This window comes from Asparagus officinalis, chromosome 1 (assembly GCF_001876935.1).
Source record: "Asparagus officinalis chromosome 1, Aspof.V1, whole genome shotgun sequence".
In the NCBI taxonomy this organism is placed as follows: domain Eukaryota; kingdom Viridiplantae; phylum Streptophyta; class Magnoliopsida; order Asparagales; family Asparagaceae; genus Asparagus; species Asparagus officinalis.
The window spans coordinates 2,675,091-2,695,575 of NC_033794.1; the positions used below are offsets into that span (position 1 = coordinate 2,675,091).

The 20,485-nt window shown below is 34.9% G+C and overlaps 2 protein-coding genes across 3 annotated transcripts in view; one reads left to right on the top strand and one right to left on the bottom strand.

The window, feature by feature from the left end:
• The window catches only part of LOC109846202 (pyrophosphate--fructose 6-phosphate 1-phosphotransferase subunit alpha-like), a 19,767-nt gene extending 6,235 nt beyond the window's left edge, over window positions 1–13,532 (bottom strand). Inside the window, exons 1-3 of one of the 2 annotated variants that reach the window (XM_020415434.1) lie at window positions 13,321–13,532; window positions 11,812–11,984; window positions 10,426–10,538 (exon numbers count right to left, since the gene is read on the bottom strand). In XM_020415434.1, the coding sequence (XP_020271023.1) occupies window positions 10,426–10,538; window positions 11,812–11,984; window positions 13,321–13,410 (376 nt within the window). In that variant the 5' untranslated portion in view covers window positions 13,411–13,532. The remainder of the gene's footprint in view (window positions 1–10,425; window positions 10,539–11,811; window positions 11,985–13,320) is intronic. The other variant, XM_020415427.1, reaches the window with a different exon arrangement.
• LOC109829234 overlaps window positions 15,842–20,485 on the top strand; it is a 20,277-nt gene continuing 15,633 nt past the window's right edge. The window contains exon 1 of the mRNA XM_020396411.1: window positions 15,842–15,968. Within this exon, the coding sequence (XP_020252000.1) occupies window positions 15,842–15,968 (127 nt within the window). The remainder of the gene's footprint in view (window positions 15,969–20,485) is intronic.

Consider the following 20,485-nt stretch of genomic DNA (forward strand, 5'->3'; position numbering starts at 1 on the left):
AACTGTAGTCAAATGCACCTTTATCTTTGATTACATATACTTACAATGCATGATAATCACAAATTTTGAAGAAGGCATAATTACTTGCCACGGGTCAAACGAATAATAATGGGAAAAAAAGTGGGTTATATATAGCTCATGAAAATCGCGAATATTAAAGTTAGCACAATTAGTTGCTCTTTAATCGATATTAACAAAAATCATGAACTAGCTCAAGAAAATAATGAAGTTCGAACCATACTTATTTGTCATTGGGTCAATTGACGAAATTTTACAAAAACAAATCGTGTTATAGCCCACGAAAATCACGACTTTTCATGAAAGAAAATTTAATTGCTATTGGGTACTAATGAACATAGACTAAAATCGTGACTCACGAAGATCACGGCATGATTAATTGTAATTGGTCAAAACGAACGAACATGAGAAAGAAAATTGTGCGTTATAGCCCATGAAATAGCACATTGTGGAATATGCCTAGACAATTGTCATTATTGCATCAAAAAGACAAATTTTGGACAAAACAAGTGGGTTATAACTAAACAAAATCATGAATTTGGAAGTACAAATACCTATTTGACATTCGAATAAGACAAATAACAATAATAAAAATTGTGAGTTGTAGCCCATGAAAATCATGAAATTTAAAATACACATACTTATTTGTCACTGGGTCAATGATCAAACAGTGAAAAAAATCGTTAATTTTATAGTCCATGAAATCGCCATTTTAGAAGAAATAACTTAATTTTTACTAGGTCGAAACAAATGAACATCAACTAAAATCATGGATTATAGCCAATGCAATTCACAAATTTTAAAAATCATGCATTATAGCCAACAACTTTTGTCACTGAGTCGAAACTAATGAAAATAGACTAAAATTGTAGGTTATAAATCAGTTATTTTGGTACACATGATTAATCGTCATTGGGTTGAAACAAATGAAAATAAGCAAATATCGTGGGTTGTAGCCCATGAACTTGCGAATTTCGATATGCTTGGTTAATTGACGTAGGGTCATAAAGAACAAATCTTGACAAATAATGTGGGTTATAACTAATGAAAATCATGAAATTCGAAGTACAAATACTTATTTGTCATTCGGCAAATACGAACGAAAATTAATAAATATTGTAGGTTATAGCCCATGAAAATAGTGAAATTTAAGGCACGCATACTTATTTGTCAACATGTCAAAACCATAAATGAACAAAAATCATTAGCTATATAGCGCATGAAAATCACAATTTTCAAAGAAATAGAACTTAGTTGTCGTTGGGTCTAAACGAAAGAAAATTAACAAAAATCATATGTTGCACCTATAAAATTCACAAATTTTAAAAATAAAGGTAAATAGCCCAACGAAAATCGCTAATGTTGAAGTATGCATAATTCAATAGCATTGGGTTGAAAAGGAAAAAATGATGAAAACCATGGGTTATGACCCATGACAATCGCGAACTTTAAAATACATATCTTCTACTCCATTAGGATGAAATGGACAAAAAATGCCAAAATTGTGATTAATAACCCATGAAAATCATAATCTTTAGTCATAATTATTTGGCATTGGGTCAAACAAATGACAATGGACAAAAATCGTGGGTCATAACTCAAGAAAATCGTGAAATTTGACGTTCGCACAATTAATTCCTATTGGACCACAATGAACAAGAATGGATAAAAATCATGGACTAGCATATGAAAATAACGAATTTTGAAGTACTCATACTTAGATCGAATAATGGAAACGTACAAAAAACATGCGTTATAGCCAATGAAAATAGCAACATATAACGATAGACATTTTAATTTCCATTATGTTGAAACTAACGTAAATAAACTAAAATCATGGGTTATTACTCACGAAAATTGCAAATTTTTTGGTGTGCATAATTAATTTCAATCACGTCGAAATGAATGAAAATGAACAAATGTCATAGGTTGTAGCCCATACAAAGCAGATTTTGAAATATGCTTAGTCAATTGTCATTGGATTGAAAATAACAAAATTGGACAAATAATCAAGGGTTATAAATAATGAAAATTATGAATTTCGAAATGTAAATACTTACTCGTCATTGGGTCAAGGCGAACGAAAATTTAATGAAAATTATGAGTTATAGCCCATTAAAATCGTGAAATTTAATTTATGCATATTTATTTGTCAATTGGTCAAAGGCCAAAAATTGAGAAAACTCATTGGTTATATAACCCATGAAAATGACCTTCTTTTTTTTCTTTGAAGAAATGATACTTAATTATCATTGGATCAAAATGAATGAATATTAACACAAATCATGGGTTATAGGCTTATAGCCTGGTATTAATTTAGTTTTAAAATCGTGGGTATCCTATGAAAATCGCAAATGTTTAATTAATTGGCATTTGGTCAAAAAGAACAAAAATGACAAAAATCGTGGGTCAAAAACCATGAAAATTGCGAATTTTGAAGTACATATATTTGCTCTCCATTAGAATGAAATGAACAAAAATGCTAAAATCATGGGTTATAATGCATAAAAATAGCGAATTTTTTTGCAGTTGTAATTACTTGACATTAGGCTAAGCGAATGATCATAGACAAAAATCATGGGTAATAACTCATGAAAGTCGCGAATAATGAAATCCACATAATTAGATGTGATTGGATCGGAAAAAAAAAATCATAGACTATTCCTTGAAAATAACAAAATTTTAAGTACCCATGAAAATCGAGGGTCCTATATAGCCCATGAAAATCACTATTTTCGAAGAAATACAACTAATTGTCATTAGGTTAAAATAAATGAAAATTATTAAAAATCCTGTGTTGGCGAATGAAATTCACAAATTTGGAAAGTCATGGATAATAGCCCACGAAAATCTCAAAATTTGAGGTATGCATAATTAATTAGCATTGGGTCAAAAAGGATAAAAATGACAAATTATGAGTTACAACCCATGAAAATCGCGAATCTTCAAGAAGGTATATTTACTCTCCTTAGGCCAATATGAACAAAAAAAATGCTAAGATCATGGGAGAAAATAGCAAATTTTGAAGCAGACATTATTACTTGACATTGGATCAAATAAAATAATAAAAATCATAGGTATCTCATGAAACTTGCAAATGTTAACGTTCACATAATTGATTGTTATTGTATCAAAATGAACAAAAATGGGCAAACATCAGAGACTAGCCCAAAATAACGAATATTAAAGTATCCATACTTTTCTTCCACTAGATCGGATAAAGAAAATTTACAAAAACAGTGTTATACCCAATGAAAAGCGTAAATTTTCATGAAATAAAATTTAATTTCCATTAGGTCGGAACTAATGCAAATAGACTAAAATCAGGGTTATAACACACAAAAATTGTGAAAATCTTGGTACACATGATTAATCGCCATTAGGTCGAAAAGAACAAGAATGAGCATAAATATCCTAGGTTATAACCCATAAAATGGTGAATTTTGAAATATGCTTAATTAATTGTTAATGGATCAAAATAAGAAAATTGGAAGAAAAAAAGTCAGAAGTTAGCCCACGAAAATCGTTAAATTTAAGATACACATAATTATTTGCCGTTAGGTCAAAGACCGAAAATGACAAACATTGTTACTTTAATAGCCTGTGAAAATCTTCACTTCTAACGAAATAAAACTTAATTGTCATTGGGTCAAAACGAATGAGAATTAACAAAAATCATAAGTTATAGCCTACGAATCTTTCAAATCGTGTTATAGCCCAGGAAAATTGCAACTTTTAATGAATGAAAATTTAATTGCTACTTGGTCAAAACGAATGTAAATAAATTAAAACTGAGGGTTATAACCCACAAAAAACGTGAATTAATAAGAAAATGAGATATGGCTCGTAAATAGCAAATTTTAAAATACGTTTAGTCAATTGACACTATGCCAAACAAAATGGACGAAAATCATGCATTATAACTAATGAAAATTGTAAACTTTAAGGTATAAATACTTATTTGTCATTTGGTCAATAAGAATAAAAATTAATAAAAATCATGGGCTATATAACCTATAAAAATCGCAACTGATCATGAAAGATAATTTAATTGTCATTGGCTCAAAACTAACGAAAATAGACTGAAATTGTATTGTTGTTGGGTCAAAGACCAAAAATTGAGAAAATTGTTGGTTGTAGTGCATGAAAATCATCTTTTCAAAGAAAGAAAATTTAATTATCAACGGGTCAAAACAAACAAAACAAAATCATGGGTTATAGCTAATGAAATTAACAAATTTTGAAAATCATTGGTAGCCCAAGAAAAAATGAATGTTAAATTTCACATAATAAATTGCTATTGGATCAAAATAACAAAATTGGACAAATTTCGTGGGTTAAAGTTCGCATAATTAATTGCTAATGGATCAAAAAAATAAAAATGAACAGAAATCATGACTTATAACCCATGAAAATCACGAATTTTGAAGTACGTGGGTTATAACGCATGAAAATCAAAAGAATAAAAAATTATGGATTATAACGTATGAAAATCACGAATTCTAAAATAGACAAAATTACTTGGCATTGGGTCGACCAAATGATAATCGACAAAAATCGTGGATTATAACTCCTCAAAGTTGCGAATATCAAAGTTGCAAATATTGAAGTACCCATACTTATTTACCATTTGGTTTAGAAATGTACAAAAATCGTGCGCCATAGCCCATGAAAATCACGAATTTTCATAAAAAAATTTAACTACCATTAGGTTGAAACTAACGAAAATATGCTATAATTGTGGGTCATAATACATGAAAATACCGAAATTTTTTTATATGCATGATTAATTGTCATTGGGTCTTAATGAACGAATGAGCAAATATTATGTGTTATAAATATGAAATTGTAAATTTTGAAATATGCTTACTTAATTGTCATTGCGTCAAAAAGACAAAATTGGAACAAAATCGTTAATTATAACTAACGAAAACCATGAATATCAAAGTACAAATAATTATTTGTCATTCCGCCAAGACAAACAAAATTAACAAAAATTGTGGGTTATAACCCATGAAAATCGTGAAATTTAAGGTATGCATACTTATTTGTTGTTGGGTTAAAAACTAAAAAATTGACAAAGATCTTTGGTTTTATAGCCCATGAAAATCACCATTTTTGAAGAAATAAAATATGTTGTCATTTAGTTGAAACTAAGGAAAATTAACAAAAATAATGGGCTATAACTAATGAAATTCAAGAAATTTTAAAATCATGTGTTATACCCCATGAAAATCATAACTTTTCGAAAGTAAAATAAATTAAAATCGCGGGTTATAACCCACAAAAAGCAAATTTATTTTGGTATGCATAATTAGTTGTCACTTGTCATTGCATCATAACAAATAAAAATGAGAAAATATAGTGGAACATAGCCCATAAACATCGAATTGTCAAAATATGATTAGGCAATTGTCATTGGATCTAAAAGGACAGAATTAGACAAAAATCATGTGGTATAACAAATGAAAATCATGAATTTCGAAGCACAAATATTTATTCATCAATAGGTCAAGACGAACGAAAATTATAAAAATCATGGGTTATAGCCCATAAAAATCGTGAAATTTATTTTACACATACTTATTTGTCTTTGGGTCAAAGACCGAAAATTTGACAAAAACCATTGGTTATAGTCCATGAAAATCACGATATTTAAAGAAATAAAACTTAATTGTCATTGGGTCAACAAGAATGATAAATAAACGAAATCATGGGTTATAGCCAATCAAATTCACAAATTTTGAAAATCATAAGCAGCCTATGAAAATTGTGAATATTGAAATATGCATAATTAATTGGCATTAGGTCGAAAAGGACAAAAAATGATAAAAATATTGGGTTATTACCCATGAAAATCACGAATTTTGAACTACGTATATTTGCTTTCCATTGGGACGAAACAAACAAAAAATGCCAAAATCGTAGTACATATGAAAACCGCGAATTTGGGGTCATAATTACTTGTCTTTGGGCCAAACAAATGATAATGGACAAAAATCGTGAGTTGTGGCAATGAAGATCGTGAACAATGAAGTTTGTACAATTAATTGACATTGGATCAGAATGAACAAAAATCATATACTGGCCTTGGGAAATAATGAATTTTAAAGTACCCACACTTATTCACCATTGGATCGAATAATGAAAATTTATAAAAATGGTGTGTTGTCGCTATAAAGTCGCAGCTTTCCATAAAAGAAAATTTAATTACTATTGGATTAAAATAGACTAAAATTGTAGGTTATAACTCACGAATATTGTGAATTTTTTGTAGGCATGATTAATTGTCACTAGGTCTTCACGAATGAAAATGAGCAAATATCACGAGTTATAACTTATAAAATCATCAATATTGAAATATACTTAGTTAATTGTCATTGGGTCAAAATAGACAAAATTCGACAAAATCATGAATTATAACTAATAAAAATCATGAATTTCGAAGTACAAGTAATTATGTCATTCGTTCAAGATGAACGAAAATTAATAAAAATTGTGAATTATAACCCGTGAGAGTCGTGAAATTTAAGGTATGTTATCGTTGGTCAAAGACCAAAAATTTGACAAAATTTGTTGCTTTAGCTCGTGAAAACCGTCATTTCCAAAGAAATAAAACTTAATTGTCATTGGTTAGAAATGAAAAAAATAATAATAATCATGGGTTATAGTTAATGAAATTCATAAATTTTTAAAATCAGGGGCAGTAGCCCTTGAAAATCGAGAAAGCTGAAGAATGCATAATTAATTGGAATTAGGTCCAAACAGACAAAAAACACAAATTGTGGGTATTAACACATGAAAATCGTGAATTTTGAAGTACGTATATTTACTCCATTGAAACGAAACGAACAACAATTACTAAATCATAGGTTATAATGCATGAAAATCGTGCATTCTGAAGTAATCAATATTACTTAGCATTGGGTCAAGCGAATGATAATGGACAAAAATCGTGGATTATATATAACACATGAAAGTGGCGAATATTGAAGTTCGCTTAATTGATTGCTATTGGATCGAAATGGACAAGAATCATAGACTAGCTCATAAAAATAACAAATTTAAAGTATCCATACTTATTTTCCATTGGGTCGAATAAAAAAATTTATAAAAATTGTGTTATAGCTCATGGAAATCGAAAGTTTTCATGAAAGAAAATTTTATTGTCATTGGGTCCAAACTACCAACAATAACAAAGCCTCTATCCCAAATGTTTGGGGTCGGCTACAAAAAACTTATTCTTCCATTCCGCGCTATTATGGGTCATCTCCTCTATTAAGCTAAGCATAATCATATCTTTCTTGATTGTTTCCAACTAAGTTCTTTTAGATCTACCTCTAGATCTCTTTGCTCCCTTAACTATAATATCATCAATTTTCCTAATCGGTGCACTAAAATGTCTACGTTGTACATGACCATAGCACCTTAATCGATTCTCTCTCATTTTATCTTCAATAGGAGCAAGCTCTAATTTACTACTAATGCATTCATTTCTTATCCTATCTTTTAGTGTATACCCACTAGACCATCTCAACATTCTCATTTCTACTACACTCATTTTTTGCATATGTTTTTAATTGCCCAACATTCCTAACCATAAAACATTATTGGTCTTATAACTATCTTATAGAATTTTCCTTTTAAGTCTCATGGGTATTCTACGATCACACAAGACTCCCGAAGCACTCCTCCATTTTAACCATCCCGATTTGACTCGATTGACAACATCATCATGAGATTTAGGACGATGTTGTCAATCGAGTCAAATCGGGATAGTTAAAATGGATGAGTGTTTTGGGAGTCTTGTGTGATCGTAGAATACCCATAAGACCTAAAGGAAAATTCTATAGTATGCATTATTAATTTCTATCTGGTCGAAACGAATGAAAATTAATAAATATCGTGAGTTATTGCCTATGAAATCGTGAATTTCAGCATGCTTAGCCATAGTGTCAGAAAGAATAAAATCGGCAAATGTCGTGGGTTATAAGTTATAACTAATGAAAATCATGAATTTTGAAGTACAACTTATTTGTTTTATAGCTAATGAAAATTGTGAAACTTAAGGTACGCATACTTATTTGGGATTGAATCAAATACTGAAAATTGCAAAAATCATTCGTTATATAGCCTTTGAAAATTTCCATTTTTGAAGAAATAAAACTTAATTGTCATTGGGTCAAAGCGGATGAAAATTAACAAAAATCATGGGTGAATAGCAAATGAAATTCATGAATTATGAAAATAGTGGGTAATAGCCTACAAAAATCGCGAATGTTGAAGTATGTATAATTAATTGGAATTTGGTCACAAAAGACAAAAAATCATTAAAATCGTAGATTACAACCTATGAAAAACACAAATTTTGAAGTATGTATATTTACTCTCCATTGGGACAAAACGAACAATGCTAAAAAATACCAAAATAATGGGTTATAACCATGAAAATCGCACATTTTTAAGTAGTCATGATTACTTGGTATTAGGTCGAACGAATGATAATGAACAAAAACTGTGGGTTATAGCTCAGAAATTGCAAATATATAGGAAATTTGCATAATTAATTGCTATTAGATCAAAACGAACAAAAATGAGCAATAATCATGGACTAGCCCATGAAAATAACAAATTTTGAAGTACTCATACTTATTTATCGTTGGGTTGAATAACAAAAAATTACAAAATTCTTGTGTTATAGCCTATGAAAATTACAACTTTTCATGAAAGAAAATGTAATTGTCATTGGGTCGAAACTGAGGTAAATAAATTAAAATTGTGGTTTATAACCCATGAAAAATCACAAATTATTTTGTATGCGTGATTAATTTCCATTTGGTCAAAGTGAACAAAATGAGCAAATATCATGGGTTAAAACATATGCAATCGTGAATTTCAATATACTTAGTTAATTGCAATAGGATCAGAAAGAACATAATTTGGCAAATGTTATGAGTTATAAGTTATAACCTATGAAAATTAATAAATATTGTGATTTATAGCTCAAGAAAATCGTGAAAGTTAAGGAATGCATACCAATTTGCCATTGAAACAAAGATTGAAAATTGACAAAAATCGTTGGTTACATAGCCTATGAAATTCGTCATTTTCGAAGAAATAAAAATTAATTTTCTTTGGGTCAAGAAAAATGTAAACTAACAAAAAGCATGGGTTATAACCAATGAAATTCATGACTTTTGAGAAACATAGGTAACAGCCCATTAAAATCACAAATGTTGAAGTACGCATAATTAATTGAAATTGGGTCGAAAATGACAAAAACCATCGATTATAACCCATGAAAATCGTGAATTTTAAAGTACACATATTTATTCTTCATTGGGACGAAATGGAAAAAAATGCTAAAATTGTGAATTATATTCCATGAAAATTGCGCATTTAAAGTAGTCATAATTATTTGACATTGGGTTGAACCAATGGTAATGGACAAAAATTATGGGTTACAGCTCATGAAAATCACGAATATTGAAGTTTGCATAATTAATTGCTATTAGATCGAAATAAACAAAAGTAAACAAAAATCAAAACTAGCTCATGAAAATAACAAATTTTGAAGTACCCATACTTATTTTTCATTGGGTCGAATGAAAAAATTTACAAAAAACTTGTGTTATATAACCCATGAAAATAGCAACACTTCATGAAAGAAAATTTCATTGACATTAGGTCGAAACTAACATAATAAATCAAAATCGTGAGTTGTAACCCATGAAAAATCATGAAGTTTTGTTATGCATAATTAAATTTTATTTAGTCAAAACGAACAAAAATGAGCAAAAACCATGGGTTATAGACTTATAGCCCATGAAATTGCGAGTTTTGATATGCTTAATCATTTGCCATAGGGTCGAAAAGAGCAAAATTGGATAAAGACCATGGGTTATAACTCATGAAAATCATGAATTTTGAAATATAGGTATTTATTTATCATCAAGTAAAGACAAATAAAAATTAATAAAAATCATGAGTATAGCCCATGAAAATCGAAAAAATAAATCTACACACTTATTTGTCGTTAGGTCAAAGATTAAAAATTGAAAAAAAAAATTGTGACCTCATACGAGCATATTCATTTTATGTTGCAACTTGACTTACCTTTTGGTGAAGTTAAGCACTAAAACCTATCATTTTCATTTTACCTTTTGGTTACTTTGTTTCTTTCTTCTGCATCAGCAAAGGGCTGATGTAGCCATTCAGTTTGTGATACATGAGGAAACCATATAATAAAGCACTTAGCAATGGAAAAAACTAAAGTGCAGTCAAATTCACCTTTATCGTTGAAATATCCTCTCCAATAAAAAACAAATAGGATATTCCAGTTGCTAGTAATGCCAATAATGGACAGAATGTTATAAAAACAGACTCTGTACTGTGCCAGACGCTTACCAACAAATCCAAGCAGAACACTAGTAGGATTATGAGTTTTAATGGCATTATGAAGACCCCAAATCACATTATGTCCTCCAGGGGATTGTCTTCCAGAGAACACAACACCAACCCTGAAAAAAGGCATGTGAGCAGATAACTTTTGCAGATGTCATTATGTATATGCCAATGAGGTGAGGTGGATCTTGCTTGCAATAACTCCTAACTTGATGCATCATAAAATAAGGAACTGAAGGGGAAAAAATTTCAGAGGGAGAGAGACATGTTAAAATTTAACTGTTTTAGATAAAAAATTTCCCACAAGTCCTAGAAAACGTAAAGGAACGATGAGAAACTGAGTTTCCGGTCTTAAGGAAAAAAAATAAAATGTCAAGAATTCACAGGACAGAAAAAATGTTGAACATAAGGTTTGCTAGAAGGACAGGGACCAGATAGTTCAGATGGCATGGAAGGAAGGCAATATTGCAACAAAATTAAAATTCAGGAAGAACGAAAAGATAATTGGGATGTTATGAGGTGAAAATATAGTCATATAGAAAACTACACAACAAAACTAATTAAAAAACAAATTAGAGAATTAGGAGCAGCTACATCGACTAAACTGAAAAGGCAATCCTTCCTTGACCATGATATACGAGATGAACAGCATCAGAATTGGAAATTTGAAGAGGAGATTACTTTGGCAGTAAAGAGTAAAAGCTATTTAGTCAACTAGCATACGACATGTCTGTTGGCATGGTAATGAACAACAATCATCAAACTGGGTGGTCAACAAGTAAACTTAACTTTAGCTACAAAACCATACATTTAAACTTACAAACAGAAGAAACTTGCCAAATTGACTAAATAAAGCGAGAATTGAATGGTTCTTCCATTTCCAAAGAGATTATTAGAGGACGTATTAAGATAACAAGAACAAAAAAAAATCCTTAGAATTCACTTTGTGAAGATTATGGTTATGAGCATGTTGGTGATTGATACAAAGTACTAATAGCAACTGCAAGAAGGCACTTCCTAATGAATATTATTGGTAAATTGTGAGTTGATATTTCTTTTTCCAAATTAGCTTGTTAGTTGCTCATACTTTGCACTATCATATCTCAACAACAATTTGGGGAAGTGATAAATCAAAGTCATCTCAGATGGTCCAGCATTTTGATGTACAAGTTATCAAGAAAGTACTTCTCCCACATCACTCTGTTCAAAGGACAGTTTGTTGTGCATTATGATGGAAGAGATGGAAGATAACTTGGTTGATCACAAGCTTGTTAGACGTTGTAAAGATCAATATTATACAGCTTGTTTCATAAACTTCATAGGTAAAACATATTAAACTACATACTTCTTCAGAACTGAAGAAACCACCATTGAAACACAAGTACAAACCTGATGACAGGATGCTCTGAAATGATGTGGGCATCAGTGACCTTTGCTGTTGCCCTCAAAAAATGAGCCAGAGGCTGGCCATATGTATGGGGGAAGGCCCGACTAATCACATGCGAAGAAGAGTAATCTGCAGTGGTTGTCCCATCACCAAATTCGACTCTCACAGTAGTACCCTGTCCATGTATGATAAATGACCATGAGTTCTCTAAAGCTTCAAATAAAGAAACTAACTTCTATTAGCCAACTGATGTTGCCAGATATATTATTCATAGCTATCAATCTTTGGAAATAAAAAAGAAAAACAAAGCAATGCTAAGAGTCCAATGATAAATATCTAACTAACATAGACACCTAATAATCTAAATACAAACACAGTTAAAGAAATTTTCATAGGCAAATAAACTTCAGGTAGATACACATCGCCTAAGTAAACATGAAAGCTATCAGTAGTTTTCCTACTTCTGTTCTTTCAATAAAACATACTTATTCACATAGTATTGAAATAAATATCCACATCTTACAAGGATGGAATGGAGTGGCCAAATTGATAGGTCATACGACATACCTACCCCCCAACGTGTAAGAATCTTCGATAAGTATTATAAGTATAAGCTTTTCAACGTCTAAAAATGCTCCTTCATACATAATGATGTCGCATCTCTACTATTACAGTACAAACCACTCAAGGGATTCAATTTGCACTTGAATTTTTTTCACGCGTGTGTCATGGCCTCAAGTCTTAAGACGGAACTAAAAGTTCTTTCAAACTGAATGTTCCTATTAAAATTGTTTAAATGGTCTATTTAAAAAATGCGAATCATATCATTCGCATAAGCATGACTATATTAATTCACAGTCATCATGTAGTTTCTTGCACGTGCATCGTACGTGCCATAAACTAGTATTAAGTGAAGGTTTTGGTCAGAAAATGTCATGAAATTAAACTCTCTGAAAGAACATCGCACTTTTCTAGGAAGATCCTTCTCAAGTAGCAGGCTCAATCAACAACCGATTTTTTTTTATATTTTTATATTTTTTATTTTGAGCAAATGGATTTAACCTGGAATAAAACATTTATAATTTTGAGCAAATGGATTTATAATTATTTTTTATATCCTTCAACTTATGTTTTACATAATCTCTGTCCAACTGAAAAAACGCAACAATCTTTGCTCAGAAAATCCTTATCCATGAAAAGAAAAGCAGTAGATTCAATCAGCAACAGTAAATTTTTCAGTCAAATGGATCTGAACCTGAAATTTAAAAAAAAAACCACAATTATGAGAACCTTGGTATCTCTTTGCTACTAACGAAATGTAAAATTAAACTTCGTCCACGATCGATACTTGGCATTACAATGAAACGAGATCTTCACCGAGTAAGAGAACAGAACTGGGATTCCGTTAAAAGAAAACTTAGATCTTGCATTCACAGAGTCAAATCAAGAAAGCAAAACCCTAAACCCTAACCCCTAGAGAGAGAGAGAGAGAGAGAGAGAGAGAGAGGGACCTGAAGGCAAGGGGGGATCTCTGGCTGATACTGAGCTCTCTGCTTCTGGACCTCCGAGAGCTCACGAGGAACGCCGTAATCTGAGTTCATCTCTCTCTCTCTCTTCGATCTCTCTACTGTGAGTGAGCCCGTCTTGTTCTGCAAGTTAACGGAGACGGGCGTTACTTTTACGGCTGATGCGGTGATGCCTGAAACGGCGCCATTGGTTTTTGTTAAAATATTTGAAACGAAAAAAGCCCCCTGGCGTTTGGCAAATTTTACGGAATTGACACTGCCTGTTAACGGGTAGGATGTGGGTTATCGGATGTCTGTCCGGCTTCTCGGGTATTCGTTTCCGACTGGGTGGAAATGAACCAAATAATTAACAAATAGTTCAATAATTGTTCAAATAACTTTTCGGTCATATTCGATTCAATAGTTTATTTACCACTAAACAAATATTTTTTAGTATTCGAGTTTACTAACGAATAGAATTTAACCAGATGTATATTCGATTCGTTTATCTATTCAGTATTGGTTTAAAATTTTATCACAGCTTATTATTTATATTATTGCACATGTAATATCATATTTTTAACTCATTTACCATTTTTACTTAAGTTTTATATACTGATTTTAAGACTTAAATAATCTTAAATTTGTTTTCTAATTAAAATTTTGATTTAAATATATAGACATCATATAATATAAAGGAATATTTTTATTTATGAATTTTAATATTATTTAAAAATTAAATTTTATAGCGGAATAAATAGACTTTGATATTCGATAAGTATTTGTGAATATTCATGAATATTTATCAAATACCAAGTATCCGAGTTCGAATTCAAAAAACTATATATATAAATATTAAAGTCTGCATTCGAATTCGATAATTTTAAACATATACAAATACGAACATCTTAATATTCGATTCGATTCGATCGTTTACCACCCCTAGTTTCGAGCAATTTGGGTGTTACATTTCTGTGGGCCCCTACCAGGTCTTATTTGATTGTTCCTAAGAATATCAATTTTATAATATTGTAGGGGTAGTTTGGTTCAAATCCTAAAGTTATAGTATTTGGAATCATGTTTTTAACATATTTTGGAATTCTTAATCTTATGTTTGGTTCAACTTGATCAGAGGAAAGCAAATTCTAGAAATTATAAATTATTATTTGATTTAAACTCTAAAATATAGAAAATTACAAAATGTATGGATATCTAATGCCAAAACTTTAAATTTTTAGCATTTGACAAATCCTCTCCAAATTGTAGGATTTGGCAAATCCCAAAAGTTCCTGCTTTTTTTTATTTTATAGATACCTAATGGAATTTTTTTTTTTTTTTGAAACAAACACTTTATAAGGAATCCCAAAAATGAAAATGTGACATTTTTACTATAAGAATTTCAAGTCTACTTTAAATGCTAAAAATTTTGTTGAACCAAACAGCCTCTTAGAAAATAAGAACATCTTCGTATTTGATTGTTTGCTTGTCTAAGTTGCTAAAATGTGTATACAGGTTTGCTAACAGGTTTGCTTTTATGTACTAAAGTTGGATCATAGAGACTCAAGAGAGCATCGGAATGAAACAAAATTACAAAGTACTCGAACCAGGGCCGGCCCCGAGGTTTGGGTTGCCCTAGCCCCAGCCCCGGCCTGGGTCGGCCGGGTTGTCCCATGACAACCTCCCCTCCATGACGACCTCCCCTCCTTTGACGAATGTCGCGTGGTTTCTGAAGAGTGTTGGGGAGGAAGCAGGATCCGCCGCCCTGAATCTACTTGCTGTCGACTAGGCCCGTGCTGCACACGTAGTCGATGTTCGATTGGAGGGAGGCCTCGGTTACATCGGGCTTCGGTACGCACCACTTGGTGCCGGAGCCTGAGGAGGGCCCCGACGTTAGACTCACAGCCTGCACCAATATTGGAAAAAAGAAGAAAATGCATGAGTTTACTTGCAACGATAATTAGTGAGGTATTTGTTCATCTTAAACTTTTCATATTAGACCGTTAACTCAAACTTTAACCTCCTAAAGAAAGAGAGGATTGTGATTTACTTTAATTTTTTTTCCACATTACCCCACCAACAAATACCTCACTTCCTATTTGTGTTCAAAAAATAAAAGCGCTCTCTCGAATATAGGGGAGCCAGCTTGCTTGTCGTAGTAGCAGCACCACAAAGAGCATAATAAAAAAACAACGATAAAAAACTCTTTGTCAAGAAAAAGCTAGCGAACGCACGTGCCTCGTAAATGGCCCATGTCAGGGGTGCATTATCGTAATATACGTACTATTAAAAGCCAGTTCGTTTAAATTTAAGTACGTTACTACACAAGAAATCGTACAGCCGCGTAAACTATATACATAAATCTATCTAGTTTCACAAATACCGCCCACGGCCCCCGCCATAATTACAATTCACCAACCGCACTATCCTCGTAGAACGTGCCCAGAAAAAGGCAGAAAGATTCGACTCGGTGGCAAGCTCGAAAATAACCCCAAAACCCAAGCCCAAAAGAGTCATAGGCAACAAGGGGATGGCGTTGTTGGGGGCAGTGAGTCGTATATTCACCATTGGAAAAATTCTTGCTGAAGTAGAAGGCGGTAGCGGCGACCAGGAAGAGGACGGAGACGACGACCAGGAAGACGACGACCTCCCCCTGGGTTGCCCCCGGCCCTGGGTTGCCCCAACCTCGGGGCTTGGTGGGCTTACCCCAGGGCCGGCCCTGACTCGAACTTGCATTAATTTTTGTGAAAAAATAATAGCAAATTATGTTATTTAAATATTGCAACCGACAAGATATAATCCGAACAAGTATATATATATATATCTTAAAACATACGAAGATTTAATTCTTGAAAACCCAACATATAGTTTATTGGTGGTGCAAGGACGAGTTGAAAAAAATGAACTAGAACAAATAATTGATGGTCTTGGCTGCACTTATACAGGTTATAAGTGAGTAAATGCATCCGTTGGGTACGGAGACGACATAAAGTCCCCGGTGAGTGAAACCCGATCCGCTTCCACCACTATAGAGGCTAATTTGGTAACTTCTCTCTTTCCACAGTTGTGCGGAAAAAAACTGCTGACAGCCAACAGAACGGGTCACCACCAGCATAAGCATTTGCACAGAGCATCTTTAGGGCTGTTTGGTTGAGTAGTTTTACAGAAGACTTTATATAAAATGGTTGATAGTGGCGGTTTTGTAAATAACTTTATAGAAAATAGCAATATTTTCTATAATTTATAGAAATTGAACCAAACTGTTGGGAATTTAACGCCGAAATCCCTAATGCAACGGAAACGCAGAATAGAGAACAGTACACAAGATTTACGAGGTTCGGTAACTGCCTACGTCCTCGGGAGCCACACAGTCAATTTCTTATTTAATCTAACAAGAAATTACAAATCAAGAGCATATCCCTAAACTGAGATCTCTCAAACAAACACTGTAGCTACAGTGTTAGTACCCACAATAAAATCTCCTCTTCTCTTTTTTCTCTCTTCTTAAATCCCCTTTCAAAACACTGTTGAAAAGCTGAGATTAAATGGAAAATCGCTGCTGCGATTTTAGGAGAAAGAACGCTGCTGCGTTTTGGGGGTTTTCCACCGCCGCCAGAGAAAAGTCGGGGAGAAGGAGCAACCCAAACCCTAGGGCCGCGGTGTGGGTTGAGGTGGGAGCGTCTGGACGCGAAGGTCGGCATCCCGAAGGCCGAGGGTCGCGTTCGCCACGAGCATCGCGTTCGCCACGAGCATTGCGTTCGCCTGTTCGAGCTCCATCTCGAACTGAGCCTGGAGTTCGCCGTTGCCACCCACGCTCACCTGCGACAACCTGGAGCTCGTCGGAGCTCCTCCGCCGTCGGAGGTTGGTATCCACCTTCAACCTAACAATCTCCCACTTGGAGACCAAACCGACGCCAACAGCCTATCCCACCGAACTCTTCTCCTGTGTGGCTCCGCCCTCATCATCTATGCATGAGGGCCAACTGAAGTTGCACACAACTTCAGTTTCTGAAAGGTCGCTGCCTTTGTCAACATATCCGCTGGATCCTTTCTTCCTTGGATAATCTGTTGAAATCCTTTGACAACTCGTCGGGCTCTGTATCTTCTGGAACCACCCTGTTCCTTCTTCACTCGATACACCCACTTGTTGTGACGTGCCTTCTTCCCCATGGGCAACTCAGCTAGTCCCCATGTCTGGTTGGAGATCAGAGATTTCTTCTCTTCTTTCGCAGCAAACTCCCACTTGCTCGCATCTCCACTCTGACAAGCTTCATCAAAGCTTTCAGACTCCCCTCCATTTGTCAGCAACATATAATTCATGTATCTGCTGTTAGGCACAGGAGGACGAGTAGTTCTCCTCAATATCGGAGCTGGTGCGTCGGGCTCCTGCGCACCGTTCTGTCAAACAGGCTCTTCTGGCTGAGGACCTTCTGCATTGGGTTCTTCAGAGAGGTTATCTAGGACATCATCCGCATCTACAAATGTTGACTCGCTCTCTGAGTCACTGGAATTTGTCTTGTGTATGTCCTTGTACATCACCTTCTCGTTGAATGTCACATCTCTGCACCTGATCATCTTCTTGTTTTCGTTGTCCCAAATGCGGTAGCCGAACTCGTCTTCACCATACCCGATGAATGTGCATATCTTAGACTTGGGATCAGGCTCATTACTGCCTTGATCACTTATATGCACATAAGCTACACAACCAAAAATTTTAAGATGTGAGAGGGTTACCTCCTTTCCGCACCATACCTCTTCTGGTATTCTGTGCTCCAATGGAACCGATGGACCTCGGTTGATCAAGTAAGCTGCTGTGTTGACTGCTTCTGCCCAGAACTGCTTCGGTAGACCTGACTGCGTCCGAATGCTTCTGGCTCTCTCTGAGGCGTGCCGGGCACGGTCCTCTCCATTCTGATACCGTGCTCATAGCAGAACTTCTTGAATCTGGTGTCTTCATACTCACCACCATTGTCTGTTCTGAGTTTCTTTACCCTCAAACCGGTCTCATTCTCGACCATGACTTTCCATCTTCTGAAAGCCTCAAACACTTCTGACTTTTTCTTCAGAAAGTAGACCCATACTTTCCGAGAGTGATCATCAATAAAAGTCACGAAGTAGTGTTTCCCACCAATCGACGCGGTGGTTGTTGGTCCCCAAACATCTGAGTGAACAAGCTCTAGCTTCTGCTTCCTGGGGGGTCTGCTACTTGCCTGAAAGCTAACTCTCTTCTGCTTTCCAAGTATGCATTCTTCACACACATCAATCTCTACTGATTGTCTGCCACTTGTCTGAAAGCTGACTCTCTTCTGCTTTCCAAGTATGCATTCTTCACACATATCAATCTCTACTGATTGTAAACCTGGGAGTTTTCTTTTTGTGTGCATAACCTTCATCCCCTTTTCACTCATATGACCGAGTCTCTGGTGCCACAGCTTTGAAGTCTCATTGCCTGCTGCAACTGAGATTGAACAACGTGCACCTGCTGTCATATACAGGGTACCAGTCTTCCTACCTCTGGCAATCGTCATTGCGCCCTTCGAAATCCTCCAGTCATCGCCATGGAAAGTCATCGTGTAGCCTTCACTAGCCAGCTGGCTTACTGAGATTAAGTTCCTCTTCAGGTCGGGAATATACCTGACATCCTTCAGCTCCCATACTGACCCATTCAGCTTAATCTTCACTACACCTTTGCCAATAATGGCACATGCTTGATCGTCACCAAGATATACATTTCCAAGGTTTCCGGGGATATACTTCTCGAGGAATTCTTTCTGAGAAGTAGCATGGAATGATGCTCCCGAGTCCAACACCCAAGACTCCTCCTTGCTCTCCAAAGAGCATATCAGCGCATCATCTCCTCCTGAGGTGGAGGCAACGTTCACATCTGCATTTGCCTCCCACTCCTCCCGTGCACTCCTGCACTGATTCTTGTAGTGCCCGATTTTCCCGCACTTCCAACACTCGATAGCCTTCGAACTGTTGGGATTTCTGGATTTGGATCTCCTATCATCTGATCCATTTCCTCTGGTTGAACTTTTACCTCTTGACTCTGTATGCAATACTGAAGAGGTTGTAGCTTCACCCGACTCTCTCCGTCGGATCTCCTCACTGAGAACCAGATCACGAACGTCGTCAAACTTCAACTTATTGCTTCCCGATGAGCTACTCACAGCTGTGACCGTAGCGTTCCAACTCTCTGGTAGGGAAGACAAAAGGATCAACGCTCGAACTTCCTCATCAAACTCAATATCAACTGAACTCAATTGGGTCGTGACTGTATTGAGTTCATTGAGATGATGTGCTACCGATGCACCTTCCGCCATTCGCAGATTAAACAACCGCCTCATCAAATGGACTTTATTTGAGGCTGATGGCTTCTCATACATATTGGAGAGTGCTGCCATAAGATCTGCCGTGGTCTTCTCCTTTGCAATGTTAAAAGCAACATTGCGGGTTAACGTCAAACGAATAACCCCGAGGGCTTTTCTGTCCAGAAGATTCCAATCTTCTTCCTTCATACCCTCCGGCTTCTTCCCCGAGAGAGGTTGATACAGATTTTTCTGATACAGATAATCCTCTATCTGCATTTTCCAGAATCCGAAATCTGATCCATCAAACTTCTCTATTCTCACCTTTCCCTCATCTGCGGCCATGGCTCCCACTTGAATCTGACTTCCTCTAGATCGTTTCACGCTCTGATACCAGTTGTTGGGAATTTAAACGCCTAAACCCCTAATGCAACAGAAACGCAGTATAGAGAAAAGTACACCAAGATTTACGAGGTTCGGCAACTGCCTACGTCCTCGGGAGCCACACAGTCAATTTCTTATTTAATCTAACAAGAAATTACAAATCAAGAGCAAATCCCAAAACTGAGATTTCTCAAATGAACACTGTAGCTACAGTGTTAATAATTAAAGGGTATGAACCCTTTCAATTCTCACTTGAGAATAAATACCCCACAATATAAACCCCACTTTAATTCCTCTCTCTCTTCTTAATCTCTCTTTTTAATCTCCCCTCAAAATCCCGAAGTTCTGAGCGCTGGAGAAAAATGGAACGAAGACCGAAAGGGGAAAATCGCCGCCAGAGAAGAATCGGAGGAGGGAAGAAAAAAGCCAGCAGCGAAACCCTAGGACCAGAAGGGGTTTATATAGGCGGATTAATGGCTGGC